The 17,061-nt window shown below is 38.3% G+C and overlaps 2 protein-coding genes across 7 annotated transcripts; both read right to left on the bottom strand.

Annotated features, from left to right (window-relative positions):
- Nucleotides 1-115: 115 nt before the first annotated feature.
- LOC100698588 (bone morphogenetic protein receptor type-2) lies at nt 116-8,904 on the bottom strand. The gene is made up of 11 exons (XM_003448298.5): nt 8,744-8,904; nt 8,282-8,491; nt 7,913-8,071; nt 6,802-6,900; nt 5,435-5,541; nt 5,107-5,328; nt 4,136-4,250; nt 3,731-3,888; nt 3,380-3,533; nt 2,611-2,747; nt 116-2,529 (listed from the first exon to the last, which is right to left on the bottom strand). The coding sequence occupies exons 1-11, from the start codon at nt 8,778-8,780 to the stop codon at nt 2,413-2,415; spliced, it is 1,515 nt and encodes a 504-aa protein (XP_003448346.2). The 5' UTR covers nt 8,781-8,904; the 3' UTR covers nt 116-2,412.
- A 1,231-nt stretch (nt 8,905-10,135) lies between these two features.
- On the bottom strand, nt 10,136-16,301 carry LOC100698327 (kelch repeat and BTB domain-containing protein 12). 6 transcript variants are annotated; one of them, XM_003448297.4, is made up of 10 exons: nt 16,243-16,301; nt 13,726-13,901; nt 13,048-13,229; nt 12,806-12,938; nt 12,329-12,562; nt 11,857-12,215; nt 11,498-11,771; nt 10,937-11,084; nt 10,653-10,850; nt 10,136-10,572 (listed from the first exon to the last, which is right to left on the bottom strand). In XM_003448297.4, the coding sequence occupies exons 2-10, from the start codon at nt 13,894-13,896 to the stop codon at nt 10,424-10,426; spliced, it is 1,848 nt and encodes a 615-aa protein (XP_003448345.1). In that variant the 5' UTR covers nt 13,897-13,901; nt 16,243-16,301; the 3' UTR covers nt 10,136-10,423. The 6 variants fall into 6 exon arrangements, with proteins under 6 accessions (XP_003448345.1, XP_005478015.1, XP_005478017.1 ...); XM_005477958.4 differs by lacking the exon at nt 16,243-16,301 and adding an exon at nt 14,628-14,794; XM_005477960.3 differs by lacking the exon at nt 16,243-16,301 and adding an exon at nt 14,688-14,781.
- Nucleotides 16,302-17,061: the final 760 nt, after the last annotated feature.

Genomic DNA, 17,061 nt, shown 5'->3' on the forward strand with positions numbered 1-17,061 from the left:
AGTCAGACATTTGTGGTGATGCTTTGCCATGCGGCGAGCTTTGAAGACTCTGAGGAAGTTGGCAGAGACTTTGCAGTCAGAGAAAAGAGGCAGCTTAAAATGTAGAAAGAAAGACCAGGATTGTATTCTTTTATTTAAAACGTACATTTTAAACAGTAAAACAAAAAACAAAAACTGTTATAGATAAAGTGAGTGATACATGCTCTGTGGCTGTGCTTTGTGCAGAGCACAACTAACAAGTTAAGAATGGTTTAGCTGTCAGCAGTTGTTAAATCGGGAACCAGTATCTACACTATATTTGCCATATTTCCCTAACAGAACTTAACACCAGGTAATGTGTGGCCCTTAATTTAAATACAGCCAGAGAGAGTGAAGCAGCAGCAGCAGGTCCCACTCCAGAAAATGTGACACAAGGTGAGCTTAAAAAAGTGGAAACTACAAGTTATTCCAAATAATCATTAGTGTCAGTAGCAGTTTCAGCTGAAAGGACTGAGCTTTATCGTATGCTGGACGAGGAGTTCACAGCTACAAGATATTTTGAGGAAAGCAATGTGTTTGAAACTGAAGAAATAACATTTTAAAATACCACAGCCGCTCTGCTGCTTAATTAAAAAGAAAAGAAAAGCTTTTGTTAGTTCCAATGAAACCGCATCAGACAGGACACCAGCATAACTGTGAGCTCTGTGGATGTTTTTGTGTATGACTAAATAACCCAAAATATCTGCTAGACCATTAGACTGCTGTACATGACGTCTCTGGCTTTTGTGGTTGGTAACATCAAAAGAACACTAACAGAAAGTGGGCTTTAAAGCAGGGCAGGGGTTAAAATGAGGTTTACTGTTCTTTGTGGATTTAGGTGGAAATTGTTAAACTTATTCATCCTTGACTGACTCCTTCGTTGGGTTACCCACTACAAGCATATTGTACTGGTTCAAATACTTCTTTCTCATTTGGTTTTCTACTTTAAGACTGTTGTTAAAATTTGATGACAAACTTTTGAGCACAGTGACTTAAAACAGCAACATTTGTCATGACCGTTACATACTGGAAGTCAGTGAAGTCAGCATACAATAAGGCAATGCCAGAGAAACAGTTTAAAACTTGTGGTTGAAGGTTGGAGATCAAAAGACATGCTGCTGAGGCATAAGCAGTAAACTGCATCTCTGAAACATCAGTGACATTTTAGCAAGAAAACAACATTTCAGTTGAAAGCAAAAGTTTAAACAACGAAATGCTTAAATAAATACATTTCAAGTGTAAGCCAGAAGAATGTGGCCACATGTTGAACACGCTGGCTTTTTTCCTTGTTGCAGTGTTATGAATAGACTTGTGATGAGATCATAATCCATTGTTTCCATTGGAAACAAATGGATGTGAGTGAACAGTGACATCTAGCGGTCAGTTTTAAAAGCATCTTTATCATTATTTAATAAATGTAAATTCTCTAATTCATAAGTTTCCTTGATTATCATTTTTTTTAAATGAATATTATATTTGATATTTTGCATCACCTTAAAAGCCCAGCCACAGCAGCCCGTCAGTGCATGCTTGGACTTTGTCCCTGTTGTCATCGTCTCTTTTGTAGGTGATAAATGGGATTAAAAAGGTAACATTATACACAATAATTTAAAAGCAGTTCAGTTACGCAGTGTAAGATATCTGCACTGGGGGAGTCTTCTGGGATTCAACAGTTATTGCACTCAATCATTGAGAGACTAAAGTTAATGAAGAATAAATGTCAATAAAACATGAATTTCATGTTTCTGTGTTTGAAGACCTAAAAATGAGATTTAGCCTGAAATTTAAAACTGAAATAAATACTTGCACTTTCCAATAATCCCACTTACAGTTGATCATGGAATATTTAGGAAGAAACAAAGAAAACGCTCTGATCTGATCTTTTTTCTTTTTCTTTTTTTTAGGAGTGACAGTTTAGGGGGAAGTTCAATTTAAATTGAGTTTATATGTCTGAAACATTTGCATTTTGTGTAATTTGTTGCATTTCTGAGATGTTTTGAACTTGTATGGCTGCTGCCTTGGTCAGTTCTCTCTTGTAATATATACCATAGGGCTTTGCATAGCAGGAACACAAATCCTGTGGGCTTTAAAAGGAACAGTGAAACCAGTGCCTGCTGAAGTAAGACGTCAGTGGTTTTAATGAGATCAAACTCAGGACAGAAATGCCTGTGAGCCTGCTGAGTAATGCTATCAGAGTTCACTTTATATCAGAACTGCCAGATAAGAGATCATTACGGCAGCAAAGATGCAGGTTCTGTCTCATTCTGATTAGGAGAAATAAAGTTATAAATGCCACTAAATGTTAAGGCAGTCTTTGAAGATTCTTTTACTAAAGGTTTCTGGAGGGAAACAGTACAAAATTGTGTCATCCTGAAAAGACAAGAGACAGAGAAATCACAGAGAGTAAGAAGACTGAAGAGAGGTTATTCTTTCCATGATACTGTGAGCTGTTAGTCGGGCTTCTGAATCACTGTCCCAGCAATCCTCCAGGAGCTCCCTCAGCGCAGCTCCCTGAGAACAATAAACATTTAGTCCACACATTACAGAAACTGCAGGTGTAAGTTGTACCACAACGCCCCTATGTAAGAATACCTGTGGTAGCAGTTCCCAGTGTTCAGGTATATAGGGTCTTTTGTCCATATAGGACACATGCAGGATGAGACTCTCCAGTGTTAAATTGCTTCCCAGCTCTAGTTCATATGGCAAAAGATGCTGTGGTGCAGCTCCACCTGCAGGTGGAAACAGTGGTATTAGTCATAGATGGTATCTGTAATAAATGAGGTCTGTTCACAGAATTTTCTAGGCTTAGTGAATTGAAAATTTGACTTGTCAGCCCAGAAACGAATGCATCAGATTTCAAGCAGCTGGGAAACCAGGCCAGCTGGAGCACACTATTCACCAGTTTCTGATTCATGTCGATTTTCCCCTTTCAGTGACACACCCACTGAAAAGCCAGTGTGGTAACTGATCTCTACTGAGAGGAATGAAAGCTGGACTCTAGCAACAGCCTGCAGTTGTATGGTTGATAATGACAACCCATTACAATAATAAGCTTGCCTTAAAGCAGAGAAAACTGAATGACTTGCAGTTTTTTGTTTCTTAATTCAGACATCAGAAACACACTGCAGGTGTATGACATGACATTTATCATTTGCAGTGCTGCACCATTGTTTACATGTAAAAAAATTTCATTTCTAGTCAAATAAAGCTGCACTTTACAGCTACACAATATACAGCAACCTTTTTACAGTGTGCCTAGCCATTTAAGCACTCTGAATAACTTTACCATGACCCTCTGTACTACTCTAAAGAGCCTTGGACTTATTTTTGAACATCATAACATCTACTCATAATGACTAACCTTCAAATAAATCAGAGCAGCGCATCCAGATCTCCCACAGCAGCAGACCCAAAGCGTAAACGTCACCCTGCATGAGAAACATGCTTTCGTTCAGGTTCACAAAGCCTTCCAGGATCTCAGGAGCCATGTAGTGCAGCGTGCCCAGTTGAATACACTACAGAAATACAAATGTATCTATTAGAAATAAGTAATCATAATGGATGTTTTGTTTTCATTTTACTGACTCTTTAATTCTAGTGTGAAATTTTAATTACTTCAAAAACCAGCAGCAAGTCTAGGTCTTCAAGTTTTTATGTTTTGTTATTTAAATAAGATGATTTGAGTGGATAAACAGTAGTACCTGTGTCTCACCTTCATGTTTTTATTCTGGTTGTGCCTGCGGTAAGGCTCCGAACAAGAACGCAGAATGGTGGAGCATCCAAAATCAGACAGGGCACAGGTACCACCTGCCCTCACCAGCACGTTGGAGCTGCTGAGGTCTCTGTGGGCCACAGGAGGTTTGTGCAAATCTGTATGAAAAATCCAATAAACAAGCTTACGCTCACATATCAAGACAGCCTCAGATAAACAGCGTATCATTATTTAAGATTTGTGGCCACATTAGATGAATCACTGCAGCAGATCCATTGTTTGGATGAAAACAACTCATCTTTATTCTTGGTGATAATAGTTTAAAAACACGCACTCTATGCTTCCCACATCAAACAGATAACCCATGCACACATGCATTTGTTGCAATATTATTCTGGCCAGTACCATGGCTGAGAAGGTCAGAGTGGAGATAGGAAAGTCCCTGCGATAGCGACTGGCACAACTTTAGTGAGAACATCCAGCTCGTGGTTTGTTTGGACAAAAAGGAATGAAGAGATCCCTGAAATCAAAGGGATAGCAGACATTCATACCTGAAGCATACAGTGGTTTCAAACAGATAAAGCACTATAGACTTAAAGGCATGGAACATAAACTATTCAACCATAAATATAGAAAAGCAATTATATTTCACACATTAGCATTAGTTTTAAACTTTATGTAGAGCTGTTCTACTCTTACTGATCAACAAGGTTTAACCATACAGTACCGGATTATCCGATCTATGTCCAGTTTAGAATAACAGCTTAATATGACATGAATGTCTTCTGACTATGAGAATGTGAGAGCTCCACACAGAAAGACTAAGTTCAAACTAGAAGCTTCCCTGCTGTGAGGCAGCCGTCCTGACCCCTGACCCATTAAACCTTTATTAATGGTTTTTGTTCATTATACCCATCTTAAAATCTTTACAGTGGTTTCCACTTAGTGTTTGCAATAATTTTATTAGCCTTACTCTACGATAACTCTAGACATCTGATCAGAAATGGTTTTAATGACGAGTGAGCCACATAATCCGACATGTTTCCTTCAGCCTCCGATGGAATCTGAAAGGAGCTGAAATTATTGTGATTAAATAAGAGATGTGGGTAGAATAGCTAGTGTAATAAATATTTTTAAACACAGTGGCTTAACCTGGCATATAATTTTACATTTTTACTGTAGTGCCTGTTCATTTATTCATTTTTCTTTAACATTTAGTTACGTTACTTTAGATAATTTAAATAAATATTTTTCTTTTACCTATATATTCTATTTGTCACTTGTAACTTAGTATTAGTTATAAATATTTCTCTGGTCTGTTCCATGCAGTTTTTTCCTTGAGCAGCTGTTGTCTTCGTGCAAAGGTTTTCACTCACATATTCAGCAAATTGCAGCACGATGAACCAGCTTTTGTCATCTGGTTTCCTCCCAGCCCCGAGAAAGTTCATGATGCTAGTATGCTTTAACAGCGGTAGCTCATAAATCTCCTTTTCTGTGTTAAAATTATGTTCATAGCCTGCAGGTAAAAATTTAACAGCCACCACAGAGCCCTGGTATGTCCCTTGAAAAACAGTTGCAAAATGCCCTCGGCCCACAATCTGCAGGACATAAACAAGTAAAGTATCAGAACCTGTATGCATTTCTTGCTGATAATTTGCACACTACCTACTGTGGAATTAAAACCTGTTTCATAGCAGAGCATACCTGCTGTAGCTCGATCTGACTGATGTCGATCTCAGAGGTTTTTGTCCTTTGGCAGGAACAGGAGGGTTGGACGAGGTAATCATGACTGGAGGATTGTAGATTCTTCTCTAAAATATTATAGTAAAGAAGTGATTTAGTTGCCACTCATAGAAAGTAATCTGGCAGTACAATAAAGCCACCATTCATTTGAAAGCTTCCTGATTAGTTACTGAGAGCATGGAAATATGTGACTGAAGAGTAGCAGAGGGAGTACCGTAACACAGATAAAAAACAAGGTCAGTGTAGCGCATAGAATGAAGGCATTTCAAGGCCAAGACATCATGGGAACTCATTTTAACTTTGTGGAAACAATAGCTTTATTCTTCTGTGGAATTAAAAAAGACAAATGGACACATTATTACTGTATTAATACTAAAAATAAAAGGGTAAACCTAATATCTCATCACAGTTGATTGATGTGAACATGCAATGCAAATATTAAACACTACAAATGTAAAACTAAAGGCAGAAAATGGACCTTAAACAAAACACAGTCTTCAGCCTCTGAGCTGGGCAGCTTGTTGTCAACTTTTATCACATGCGACGTTATCCCATAATGAAATTCACGCAAGTTACACATCCCAGAGAATGACTCAACATGTATGGAATGCCAGTACTGCCAAAATGAATTAATTAAATACACCCTTAAATAATTAATTAAATGTGTCAATAATTAATCAAAATTGTAATAAATTAATGAAATACATATTTATGACATATTTAATGATTAAATAATTAATTTCACATTTTAATTAATTATTGACACATTTAATTAATTATTTCATGATGTATTTCTTTCTTTCTTTTTGGCAGTCCAAACCCCTAGGGCCAGGATTGCCAAAATGAATAATTAATTAATTAAATGTCATAAATATGTATTTAATTAATTAATTCAAATTTTAATTAATTATTGGTACATTTAATCAATTATTTAATGGTGTATTTAATTAATTCATTTTGGCAGTCCTGGCATTCCATAAACAGAAAGGTGCATCTCTTCATATTGATGAACATACAGACACACAGAGTGATTTAGATTTTTTTTTTTAGAAAGACAACAAGAACACATTATTTTAGAAATCTGCAAAATTCTTCTTTAAAACTAAAAGTAACATTGTTATTTTTAGGAAAATAACAAACTGAATTTGAGTGTTTTTGCCCTGAACGCTGGACTTCTCTGAGAAATCTGAGGGTAAAGCATAACTTTGAATGTGTAAAAGAAGATTCACTATTTTTTTTTTTTTTTTTGTAGTGGAGTCAGGTCAAACTGAATTACTCAAGTGGTATTTCAATCATAAATAATGTTTTTGAAGAAAAAAGAACCTTACTTTTCTTTTTCAGGCAACTTCTCCATTGAGCAGCAACAATACAGAAACACATAAAGAGCAAAATCCCAACCACAATCACAGCCATTTTCATGAAGACAACTAAAAAGGGGAGAGAAAAAAGGATTAGGTGCCAGTTGAATTGTGAATGAATGATCATATCTATCGCACATGCGAATGGGTGAAGAATTAAAGGAAAAACACAACCATTTGAGCTAGAGATCTGGTGGGTCTCTGTAATGGTGTGTGAGCCATTTTGCTGGCATGGTGTTGGCTAAGTGCTCCCTCCAAGAAAGCTCCAGATAATGACAAATCAACGCCAAGTGTTGGGTGTCTGGTAATGTTACACTTAATGTGGATTTTTCCTTAAATTTGTCAACCACCTGAATATATATTCAGTATAACAAGAGCCTAACAAGAAAAAGATCCTTGGTTTGATCCCAGGAGGGGACACAAATTCCTTTAGGAAGGACATGAAGTGTTTTAGGCTTTTTAAATGCTTCTAATTATATTATGCTATATTATTCTTAAATTATAAATTTATTTACTAATGTTACGATTTAATGTTGTCAGTGTTTTGTTTTGTGTTATGTTCAAGGATTTGTTCTCGTTTCCTGTTTTATTGTGAAGGTCTGCGTCTCATGTGAGTGTGTTCAGTTTTACCTCTGTCTCGTCTTGTTGATTATTCCCAGCTGTGTTCCCCACCTGTGTGCAATCTCCCTGTGTTTCCCTGTGTGTATTTAAGTCGCGTCCTCTGTCTTTGTTTTTTGGCTGGTCCGTCTGTGTATCCACTGTGTCTCATCCGTGTGTTTCCCTGCTGCCCAACCGTCATCTGTTTTCTGCTGACTGTTATTCGTGTTCAGGTTTGTGTTTCTGTTCAGGGTCAGTAGTTTAGTTTTTCCCAGTATAGTTTAGTTCTCCGTTCACCATTTTGTCCATCTCCTTTGTTGTGTTTGCCTTAGTGGCACCAGCCATTTTTTAGCCAACCTGGTTGTCCAGTTTAAGATAAAGCCTCTTCTCATCCCACAATCTGGTATTCATCTTCTTTTATGTTGCGGCTATGAGCCGGGTCGTAACACTAATTCACGGTTATATAACCTTATTAATACCATACCTGAAAAATAAGAGTAGGGGTTTGAAGTCTGTTCTTTTCCCCAAGTAATGTTGCCATTGCAGAGGTCTGTGCTGCACATGCATGTAAAGAATTGGTTGTTGATGCGTGGTTGTGCCTTGCAGGTTTCATCTGGGCATGACTTTTCAATCCTGTCACAAGCTGCAACCGAAAAATCAGGAGCACGACAAACAATATTACATATTACATTATGCTTCACAGCACGTGGCGCATTTCAGCTGTTAGTGAGTGGCGTGGGGGGTTTAATTAAACTAGCTCATCAATCATTAGATTTTTTTGCTAATGTGCTAAAAATGTGTTGTTGTTTTCAATTACACTCCACGTACTTGGCCAGACATTCGGGTTTCTTACCAAGAACGTCAGCTTTTGGTGTGCCGTTAATGATCCAGTAGTAGCCCACGCAACAGTCGGTGGTCTCACAAACTTGCACTGACCCGCTCACACTGCCCGCAGCAGTGTATTTCTTATTTTGCCTGTAGTTATGCTCGGTACTTTCTGTTATTTGGAAAAAACACCTTCTCTTCTGCTGTAAGGGCTTGCTGTAGATGCACATAATACATTCTGGGAATAAAAAAAAAAGAATAAAAAGAAAGCCGGACGTATACTGTAAGATGACAGGGGTGATTAATAACATAGGAGTCTCAATGAGCCTATAGTCAGCAGTCCTTTTACACCACAAGCAACGCAACCTGTAACTATTAGCAGCCATCAACCTGAAAATTGTACATTAAAAATCCTCATTAATCAAAACTGAAAACACAGAAAAAGGCACAAACAACACAGCAGATTGGCAGATGATTTTAAAAAACTCACCCAAGGCCAAAATCAGCCTCCACCTTTCTACTAGCATGCTTATTCACCCTGAGCGGCGAAGTTGAATGACTGTCCTGAGAATGTGAGATTAGTTTCTCATGCTTGCGAGCGCACCTCCCACCAGCCCACACCTGCTGTTATAGCTTTGCCCGAGGACACTTGTTGTCTAAAACATGATTAAATTTAGCCTCCCAGACTATCGGCATCATCTATCATCATCAAGGTCTCACAAAATGGCAATTTCATAGAACTCTGGAAGTATGCCCTGCGTTATCTCAAGTCACGATTGCTGTATCAAATTCTACAGTGAAATCTGTATTCATCTCAGTGAATTGAAATGTTGTTTTTTAAGGGCAATGTAGAGTTTTTTTTTAGACTGACTATATCACTATTATTCATTTAAAAAAGTGCATGAAAGACCAGGTATTGTGTGAATGCAATCAAACTGAGTAACACAGAGGGGGTTTTAAACAAAGGACAAAGTTAAACATTAACCAACAAACAAACAAATAAAAAACCTCAATCAATCCCAGTAGTTATTATTAGATATAATTTAATTAATGTGAATGCCTCGTGATTCAGTAGCTTGTAGAGCAATCTTTATTGATTTATTTCTTAGCAGCAATAACTTAAGGTAATGATATTCTCTATGACTTTATCAGTTTCTCACAACATTATGGAGGAATTGTGTTCTTTACAGCTCTTTACTCTCTTAAGGTCCCGCCACAGCATGTCAGTTGACTTGAGGTCAGGACTTTGACTTTGCTTGGGAATTTCCGGTTGTATGACCCACTGCTGGACTGTCTTCAGATCTGACTCTAGAATACTTTGGTATACAGATGTGTTCATGGTTGACTCTACCATGTTGATCGAAGCCTGGAGAGTCTGAGATGTAACTTCTGGGATTTTTGTAGTTAATGAGCATTGCACAGTCTGACCTTGGGTGGAATCTACTTGGACGTCCATTCCTGGTAAGAATGTGCCATTGTGTTAACACCCACCTGAATCCTCCATCTTTTTCACGTGACTTTATTGTTTCATTTTATTATTATATCATTTCAACATGCAGTTATCCCCAAAAAAGAGAGAAAAATATATTTACAATGTTTTCTCACTAAGATGTCACCAATTGACAACACAGAGAAAAAAACATAAAAACCTAGTAGCAGTCAGTGTGAGGCTTCTGTGGTTTCTGTAGTTTGACTGAAGAGCAAAATAAATAGCTTGTTAAATTTAAAATTTGCTTTTTTTTTTCTTGCCATCCTTCTTTTTACCAAAAGAAGAGTTAAAGTGGTGGAAGTGACTTTTGTATAGACAAGATTTTGTGACTTTAAAGAAGGCTGCACATGTTAGTTTAACAGTTTATACCACATATAGAAAATACACAGAAAAGAATGTTGATTTTTCTTTTATTCTTACATTTACAGGTAAAATTCATTGCTTGGACAGGACATGTAACAAACAGACTTTTGACATATAACATAAAATTGCATTATCTAAAGTCTGACTTTGGATGCTCATATAGCAAAAAAAAAAGTTGTTAGTTAATTATAGTGAAAATTAATCTTGTTATTCTGGTTTCCAAATACCAAGAGTGAATAAGGCTTTTTTGAATGAGGCTTTCCGGGTTTAGCGTATAGATGCTTACTATCCACACACACTGGCCCAGGAGGAGCTGGATTAGGGTGTGAAGAGGTCTCGAGGATTAAGATTAGCCACCAGACAGACGTCGTAGCTGTCGTGCATGGCTGCTCGTCTTTCCACAACTGTCCACACATTGTCTGCAGGGTCCAATTCTAAAAGCTCCTTGGTGATGATCTCATGACGGCCTGCAGCCATTAGAGAAAAATTATTTGAGAGCATTCAAAAGTGCTTTTAAAAATTATTTGACAGACATTCAGTAACTGACCAGCCCCCTTGTAGTATCCACAGAGATAGAGCTTTCCATCCACTACTCCTATGTTGGAGGCGTTCGTTCGAAGGGAAAGTAGGGATGTGGGGAGGGTTGGTCCTGGTCTCCAGGTGTCTGTATCTGGGTTGTAGATCTCCACGGAGCTCAGGCAACGACGTGATTGCCCACGGTCCTCTCCATCGCATCCTATACCACCTGGAAACAAACGCATCTTCTCTTGCTCCAGTGCAGAAATCTCACAATACTAATATAGATACAGTTATGTGTTCTGGTAGTCCGACCTAATATATAGATCTCTCCACTGAGGACAGCTGACCCACAGCGGTACCTGGAGTACTTCATGCTGGCACACTCTGTCCATCTGTCTTTGCCGGGGTCAAACTGAAACACACGATTGCTGAGCTTGTCAGGCTCGTCGTCAGGGTGATCCTGAAAGGCAGGAAGAGAGATTTAGGCAGCGAGATGAAGAAAAAGATGAAGAAATGGGGACATATTGGACAAATGAGAAGCAGAAATATTTCAGTAACTATTTCACCATCTCTATTGCGTGGGAATTTTTTGGATTTTATATGGCAAATTTTTGTAAATTTTTGAGACTTCCACAACTTCAGTATGATTTTTTTTTTACCCGTGAAAAACCTAAATAAATTGTACAATACATTTTTAAATAATAAAGGCCAGACGCAACAAGTATGATAAAAATTCAAACTCATATATGCAAATACATTTTTTCTTTTAATTTGTCAGAAGGTTCAATAAACACTTAATTTAAAAAGATGTATTTTTGGGGCAATTATTTCATGGCTCAGGCTTTAAAGGGTTAAGATGGTGAGTCTGGGTACCTGTGGTGTCCAGCCCCCCAGCACATAAAGATGCTCCTTTAGGGTCACAACACAGTGACAGGCTAATGGAAGAGGCAGAGGAGCAAAGCCGAGCCAGCTGCCTCCTCTCTTCAGCGACCATCTCTCCACGCTGTCTGTGATGACGTAGTGATTACGCACTTTCATCTGACCACCGATTAAATAGAGGGCATCTCCTATGAGCCCTAAAGCATACATGTCCCTGTAAGCTGCCGAGCACAACTTCACCCAGCTGTTCTCCTCTGAACTGTCATACCTGGAAGATGAATAAGTAGTTCATTTGTTAAATCAATGTGGTGCCTTTTGATAAAAAGATTTCTGATATGCAAAGGGATTAAAACCTGTAGATATCAACCCCCTTCGTTCGATGTTGGTCTTCTGCCTCTACGGCCACCACTATGATGTTTTCTCTGCTCACTGCGCCTGCTGTGATCTGTCCCACTATGCTGCAGCCCCTCAGGGGAGAGGGGATGTAGTAAGTCTTCCTAACATGGGGGTCGAAGCAAAAACTGAGGTCAGCAAGTCCTCCACGCCGTGCAGGGACGCCCTCCTTATTCACGCCACCCAAACAGAGGAGCAAATCTGTTGTCTCCATGCCGTAGCGAAGAGCTCGGCGAGGAGGAGCTGCGGCCTCGCAGAGACCTGACGTCTGGAGAACAGCATCAATCATCCCAAAGCACTCAGCATCCCGCAGAAGCACCTGAGAGAATCATAAGTATAAGAATGATATATATACATACTTATCTCAGGAGGAATATAAATAGGGAGTCTTGCTCCTTATTATATTTGGACCTCATTCCAATCTCTTCATACCGGGTTTCTCCTCCTTGCTTTACGGAGAAATCCAGGCTCCACAAGCTCCAGTCGGACATGCCTGAGTAACTCCACAGCCTGGGCTTCCCTTTCTGAGTCGCCCCTGCACTTTTCCACCCAGCGCAACACCAGCTCCAAAACAACCTCCTCCTGTGATACGTTAAGGTCATCCAAGCCAAGCAGTTCCCCAAGACTTTGAGCATCCAGCTCTAGCACTTCTTCTTCCTCACAAACCTAGTGAAACCAAGATAAAGAAAGACAATATAAGTAATGAAGACGAAATAAAATAAGATAAAATAAAAACAACACATCATAGAAAGAACAAAAGAGATTTCCACAGTGTTCAAAAACTTCACTGAACTTCAATTCTTCTGATAATTTAGGGCAGGCTGAACTTCATTAATCGTAGATTCAAGAGCTATTTTTAAAGACTCTCACTGAAGGATTATTTCACATTGGCAATACTTAATACCCTACTTGTGCAAAGTGTTGACAAAGGTATCGCAAGGCACAGTCAGCAAGGCCAGTTGCTCCCAAGTTCCTGGCCCAGTGGTACAGACCAACACAGTTTGACGGGTCCATACAGGCCTCCATGGTACTCTGGCACAACCTTACCTCAGTAAAAACAAGAAGAGTTTGTCAGTGTTTCTTAAGCATAAAACATTTACCACATACCCCCTGTCAGTTTCACCCCATTTCCCATGTTCGTGTTTTTTCACCTGAAGGCTCCATCTACATGTAGCAGGAAGGCAGCGACGGCCACTTCCTGGATGTTGTTGTTTGAAAGTTGGAGCTCGCCACGGTACATGTAGTCCAGCAGCAGCCTTAAGCTTTGGGCAGAAGTGTCTCTGAGAGGTATTTCTCCTCCCTGCGTCTCCTTGAGACCACATGTAAACATGGCCTGGACACAATGATTCACCAGAACAGTAAGAAATGATACAACTGCAGCCTTGCGTATCATCAATGCATTTGCTTGGAGCAGTTCGGGGAAAAAAAGAAGAAAAGAATAAAAAATATGGTAACACTTTATAATATGACCTGTAACTAAGGACTTAATTCCCCTGCAATACAACATAATTTACAATGTATAGTTTCCAGTGTTCAAGTAATTATATTTAACTACAAATACTAGAGGTAGGTCCACTAGAATATTAAACAAATCTTTTTTTTTTACAGTAAACAAAGAAATAATTATACTGTAAGTAAATCTGAGCATTGTGTTTATAATTATAAGTAATATGCAAGTAATTCTTTGTAGTGCATGTGCAATTTTGAGAACTGCATAACTTCAGGTATTTTACAGGAAAAGAAAAATAATTACATAGTAAATAATTTAAGTAGTGCACAAGTAAAGTACTGCATAATTTTGCAGAAAAAACTGTTCCTGACTATTTTACCTGGAAGTAAGGACTGAATGCAGACAGCACCACCTTGTGGCAATGGAAGGGGATCCCTTCAGCTAGCAGCACCACGTCAGTGAGCTCCTTAGCTGTTCTCATCCTCTCTAGCTGCCTTAGCAAAAGGGAGCCATGCTCTACTTGAGCAGAGTGCAGCACCTCAGCATCCATGGACTCTTGTTTTGAAGAGAGGGGAGTTGTGCAAAATCCGTCAGTAATTACAAATAAATAAATCAATAAATAAAATCAGTGAACATCTGCGAAAGTTTGGTCTATACACACTTGTGTGCAGTTTTAAGTGCGTCTACCTACTCTCCACTGTCGCAGCTTTGCTGTTGTCAGTACTGCATGCAAAGTTTTCTCCCGGATGAGAGTGAATGACTATGCACCTTTCCTCCGTGGGTCTGATCCATGCACAGCTCATATTTAGTTCCACTTTTTGTTTATTCACGCTGAGCTAATGAGTACCAAGTGTATTCATTAGCTCAGCTGGGAGTGTTTTGCATGAGTGAGCTAACTCATGCCAGTCACAATGGCCATTATATTATGAACACATGAGCAGTGTGAACTCTGATCGTGCTTTTAAGTGGGCACAGCGGTTCAAGCTGTGCACCTTTCTTTGGTTTTTATGAATCACTTTAACATGTATACCAATCACGTTACACAGTCTGCCTTAACTAATGCGATATTTAATATACTTCATAAAACGAAATAGCCATGGCCTGTTTGTAGATAACTTTCTTCTACATGTTGACCTGTGGTTCCACCCCTGCAGCTGATAACCACACTGTCCGTGCGTGAGCTGCGAATAAACAGCTCAAGAAACGCACACACGGTTCCGAGAAGAAGCAATAGCATGCGTTATTATTGCTAAGAACATGCACAAAAAACAGTTATCATACCAGTGTTGTCCGAAGGTCAAGATTTAAAAGTATTAAAATGAGATTATGTCAGGTTTCTACCTAAAGCTACAACACAGGCTGGGCTGTATTTGTTTGCTGCCTGTTCTCTCTTGTGTTCTGTGCCATTTTGTTTTGGGGAGTGCGGTCAACAGCGTGTTCACTGTCAAAGACGAGTTTAAAATAGACACGCAAGAGCTGGTGGGGCTGCAGGCCTGTTCAGGTTTCTAGACATGACTGAGCAGTCTGTCCTTAAACTCATTTAAGCAGTGTTTCACTCTAATTACTTAAAAAGTGTGCAGATTTCTTTAATAGACCACATGAATAATTAACATAATGTAAACAGGTATGTGTGAAGACTAAAGTCAAATATAAAGTTATGTATAAATTTAATAAAATAAGAATAAAAACTAGACTTTTGAAAGAAATTAAAACTATGTATTACCAATACTAGAATATAACACTTAGTATTTGTTAGTTTGGGAAACTCTGTGATGAGGCTTTAATGCAGGTGATTATTGAGGATGTCTGCAAGACTGTGAGTCAACTGTTTTTAAACAGTTCGATTGACTTTCCTAATTCTTGCCTCTGACATACAATAAGAATTAAAAAGATTAAAACTGACACTTAAACTAATAGAAACTGAACTAAAACGGCACCTTTTCAAACAATAAAAACTAAACCGAAGCAAGAAAACCCACTGAAAACGAACTGAAACCAAACTGAATTAAAAACAAATAGTCAAAAGGAAAAAAAAACTAATTAGAAAAGTGAAGATTTTGTGTGAAACACAGCAAAAACTCTTTGGTGTATGGAAGCTTTTTTTTCAATCACTTCAAAAAAATGATTTGTTAAAATGATCTAAAAGGTTATTATCTAAAAAAGTGATTTAATAACTTGAAATGTTAAGTTATTTTCCCAATTTCCAGTAATAGTCCCAGAAGTTTCAGTTACGAGTATTTTTTTTCTGACCAGCAACAGAAGCAGCTTCTCTGGTCACAGATGGTAGTTACACAATTTTGGTGCTTTAAATGTTGTTGGGCTCCAAGTTTATAGTAGTAACAGATACTAGAAAAGAAAAACTAGAAAAAAAGGTCTGATCACATTTGACCCTCAAGTAAAAAATGAATCTAAAAAAACATTTAGCAACATTTCGATTCACAGGATCGTTTTTCCTGAAAGTCTGTCAAAGAGAAGAAAGAGTGGACATTTTCTAAAAACTATAATTAAACTGAAATTATAAACTTTTTCTTGAACTAAAAGGAATCGGGATCATGTGTATGAACTTTATTATCAAAGCATTTTTATTACAAAAATCACAAATCTATGAACAAAACAATCAAACAAAAAACTATTCTGAAATGCTGCTTTTGTATAAATGTTTTACAATGTACAGACCTTTCCTCTTTTTCTTTGCTGATAAATGCTTTTTGGGGGGGGGGTTTTGGTCACACTTGCTATTTATTTTATCTAAAGTGAACCAACATCGACTGATAAGTTAGTATTACTACAATTTATTGAGGAGATATTATTTGGAAAAGTTGAATGTGATTTATTGAAATAGAGAAATTAATCAGTTTGGCTATTAGACTCTGATTACCCATCATGGCAGACCTACCCAGAGTCTAGACGCAGGTAGCGGTGAAGATGAAGACTGAGACTGAGGTGGAGATGGGGAGGAGGTGGGTTACACAAATGAGAGTCTAAAAGGGAAAATGACAGAGAGCATGGATTTAAACCATGCAAAGAAGATGCTGATTGGTCAAAGAAGGCGGGCAAAGAAGATGATTGGACTAGAGTGACGATGTCAGTGTTGACAATGTGGAAAAGAGGAAGTAATTCAAAGAACAGAAAAGCAGCCTTACACCCAGGAAACTTGATCCTGGTTTGGGTAAAATTAACCATTTTGTCACAAATATCAAAATGTTTTTAATGTGTAGAAATGCATGCTTTATGCATGCATAGCCTACATGAATGCCCATGTCTAAACACTGATGTACAAACACATAACACATCAAAAACATTAAACATAACAATGGCTAAAACTGGCTTAGAGAAATGTTGCACATGTAATGGGAAATAGCATCAGTCATGCAGCAACTTTGTTCAAACATCTACTGAAGCAAATGATTGCTGAAAACAAACCATTGGTGGAATGCACTATGTGGGTCTGTTGAACCGAAAAGACACAACGTCAAATGCTCCCCAAAAATGCAGAGACACACAAAAAGTAAGTAATGTTAATTATACAAAATTTTTTACATATTCAAATTTGTCAGGAAACGCGGCTGCTTACTGGGCGGATTATTTGAGGTGACAGCCCAGAAGGGTCGTACTTTGGGCTAATTGTTCTCCAACCGTCTTCATGGACAGTCAAGCATGCTGCAATACACAACAGTAGACACACAAAGTGTTGTCCTTGCAGATTACAGGCAGT

Source organism: Oreochromis niloticus, linkage group LG20, assembly GCF_001858045.2.
Source record: "Oreochromis niloticus isolate F11D_XX linkage group LG20, O_niloticus_UMD_NMBU, whole genome shotgun sequence".
Taxonomy (NCBI): domain Eukaryota; kingdom Metazoa; phylum Chordata; class Actinopteri; order Cichliformes; family Cichlidae; genus Oreochromis; species Oreochromis niloticus.

Excerpts from the sequence above, each read along its gene's own strand:
- LOC100698588 (XM_003448298.5), bottom strand. The coding sequence starts at position 8,780 with ATGCTAGTAGAAAGGTGGAGGCTGATTTTGGCCTTGG. Across the intron at positions 3,534-3,730 it reads ACCAGAATAAAAACATGAAG|TGTATTCAACTGGGCACGCT; the intron begins GTGAGACACAGG and ends GTATTTCTGTAG. Across the intron at positions 2,748-3,379 it reads CTGCTCTGATTTATTTGAAG|GTGGAGCTGCACCACAGCAT; the intron begins GTTAGTCATTAT and ends TTCCACCTGCAG.
- LOC100698327 (XM_013273128.2), bottom strand. The coding sequence starts at position 14,149 with ATGAGCTGTGCATGGATCAGACCCACGGAGGAAAGGTGCATAGTCATT. Across the intron at positions 12,563-12,805 it reads TTTGTCAACACTTTGCACAA|GTTTGTGAGGAAGAAGAAGT; the intron begins GTAGGGTATTAA and ends TGGTTTCACTAG. Across the intron at positions 12,216-12,328 it reads AAGCAAGGAGGAGAAACCCG|GTGCTTCTGCGGGATGCTGA; the intron begins GTATGAAGAGAT and ends TGATTCTCTCAG.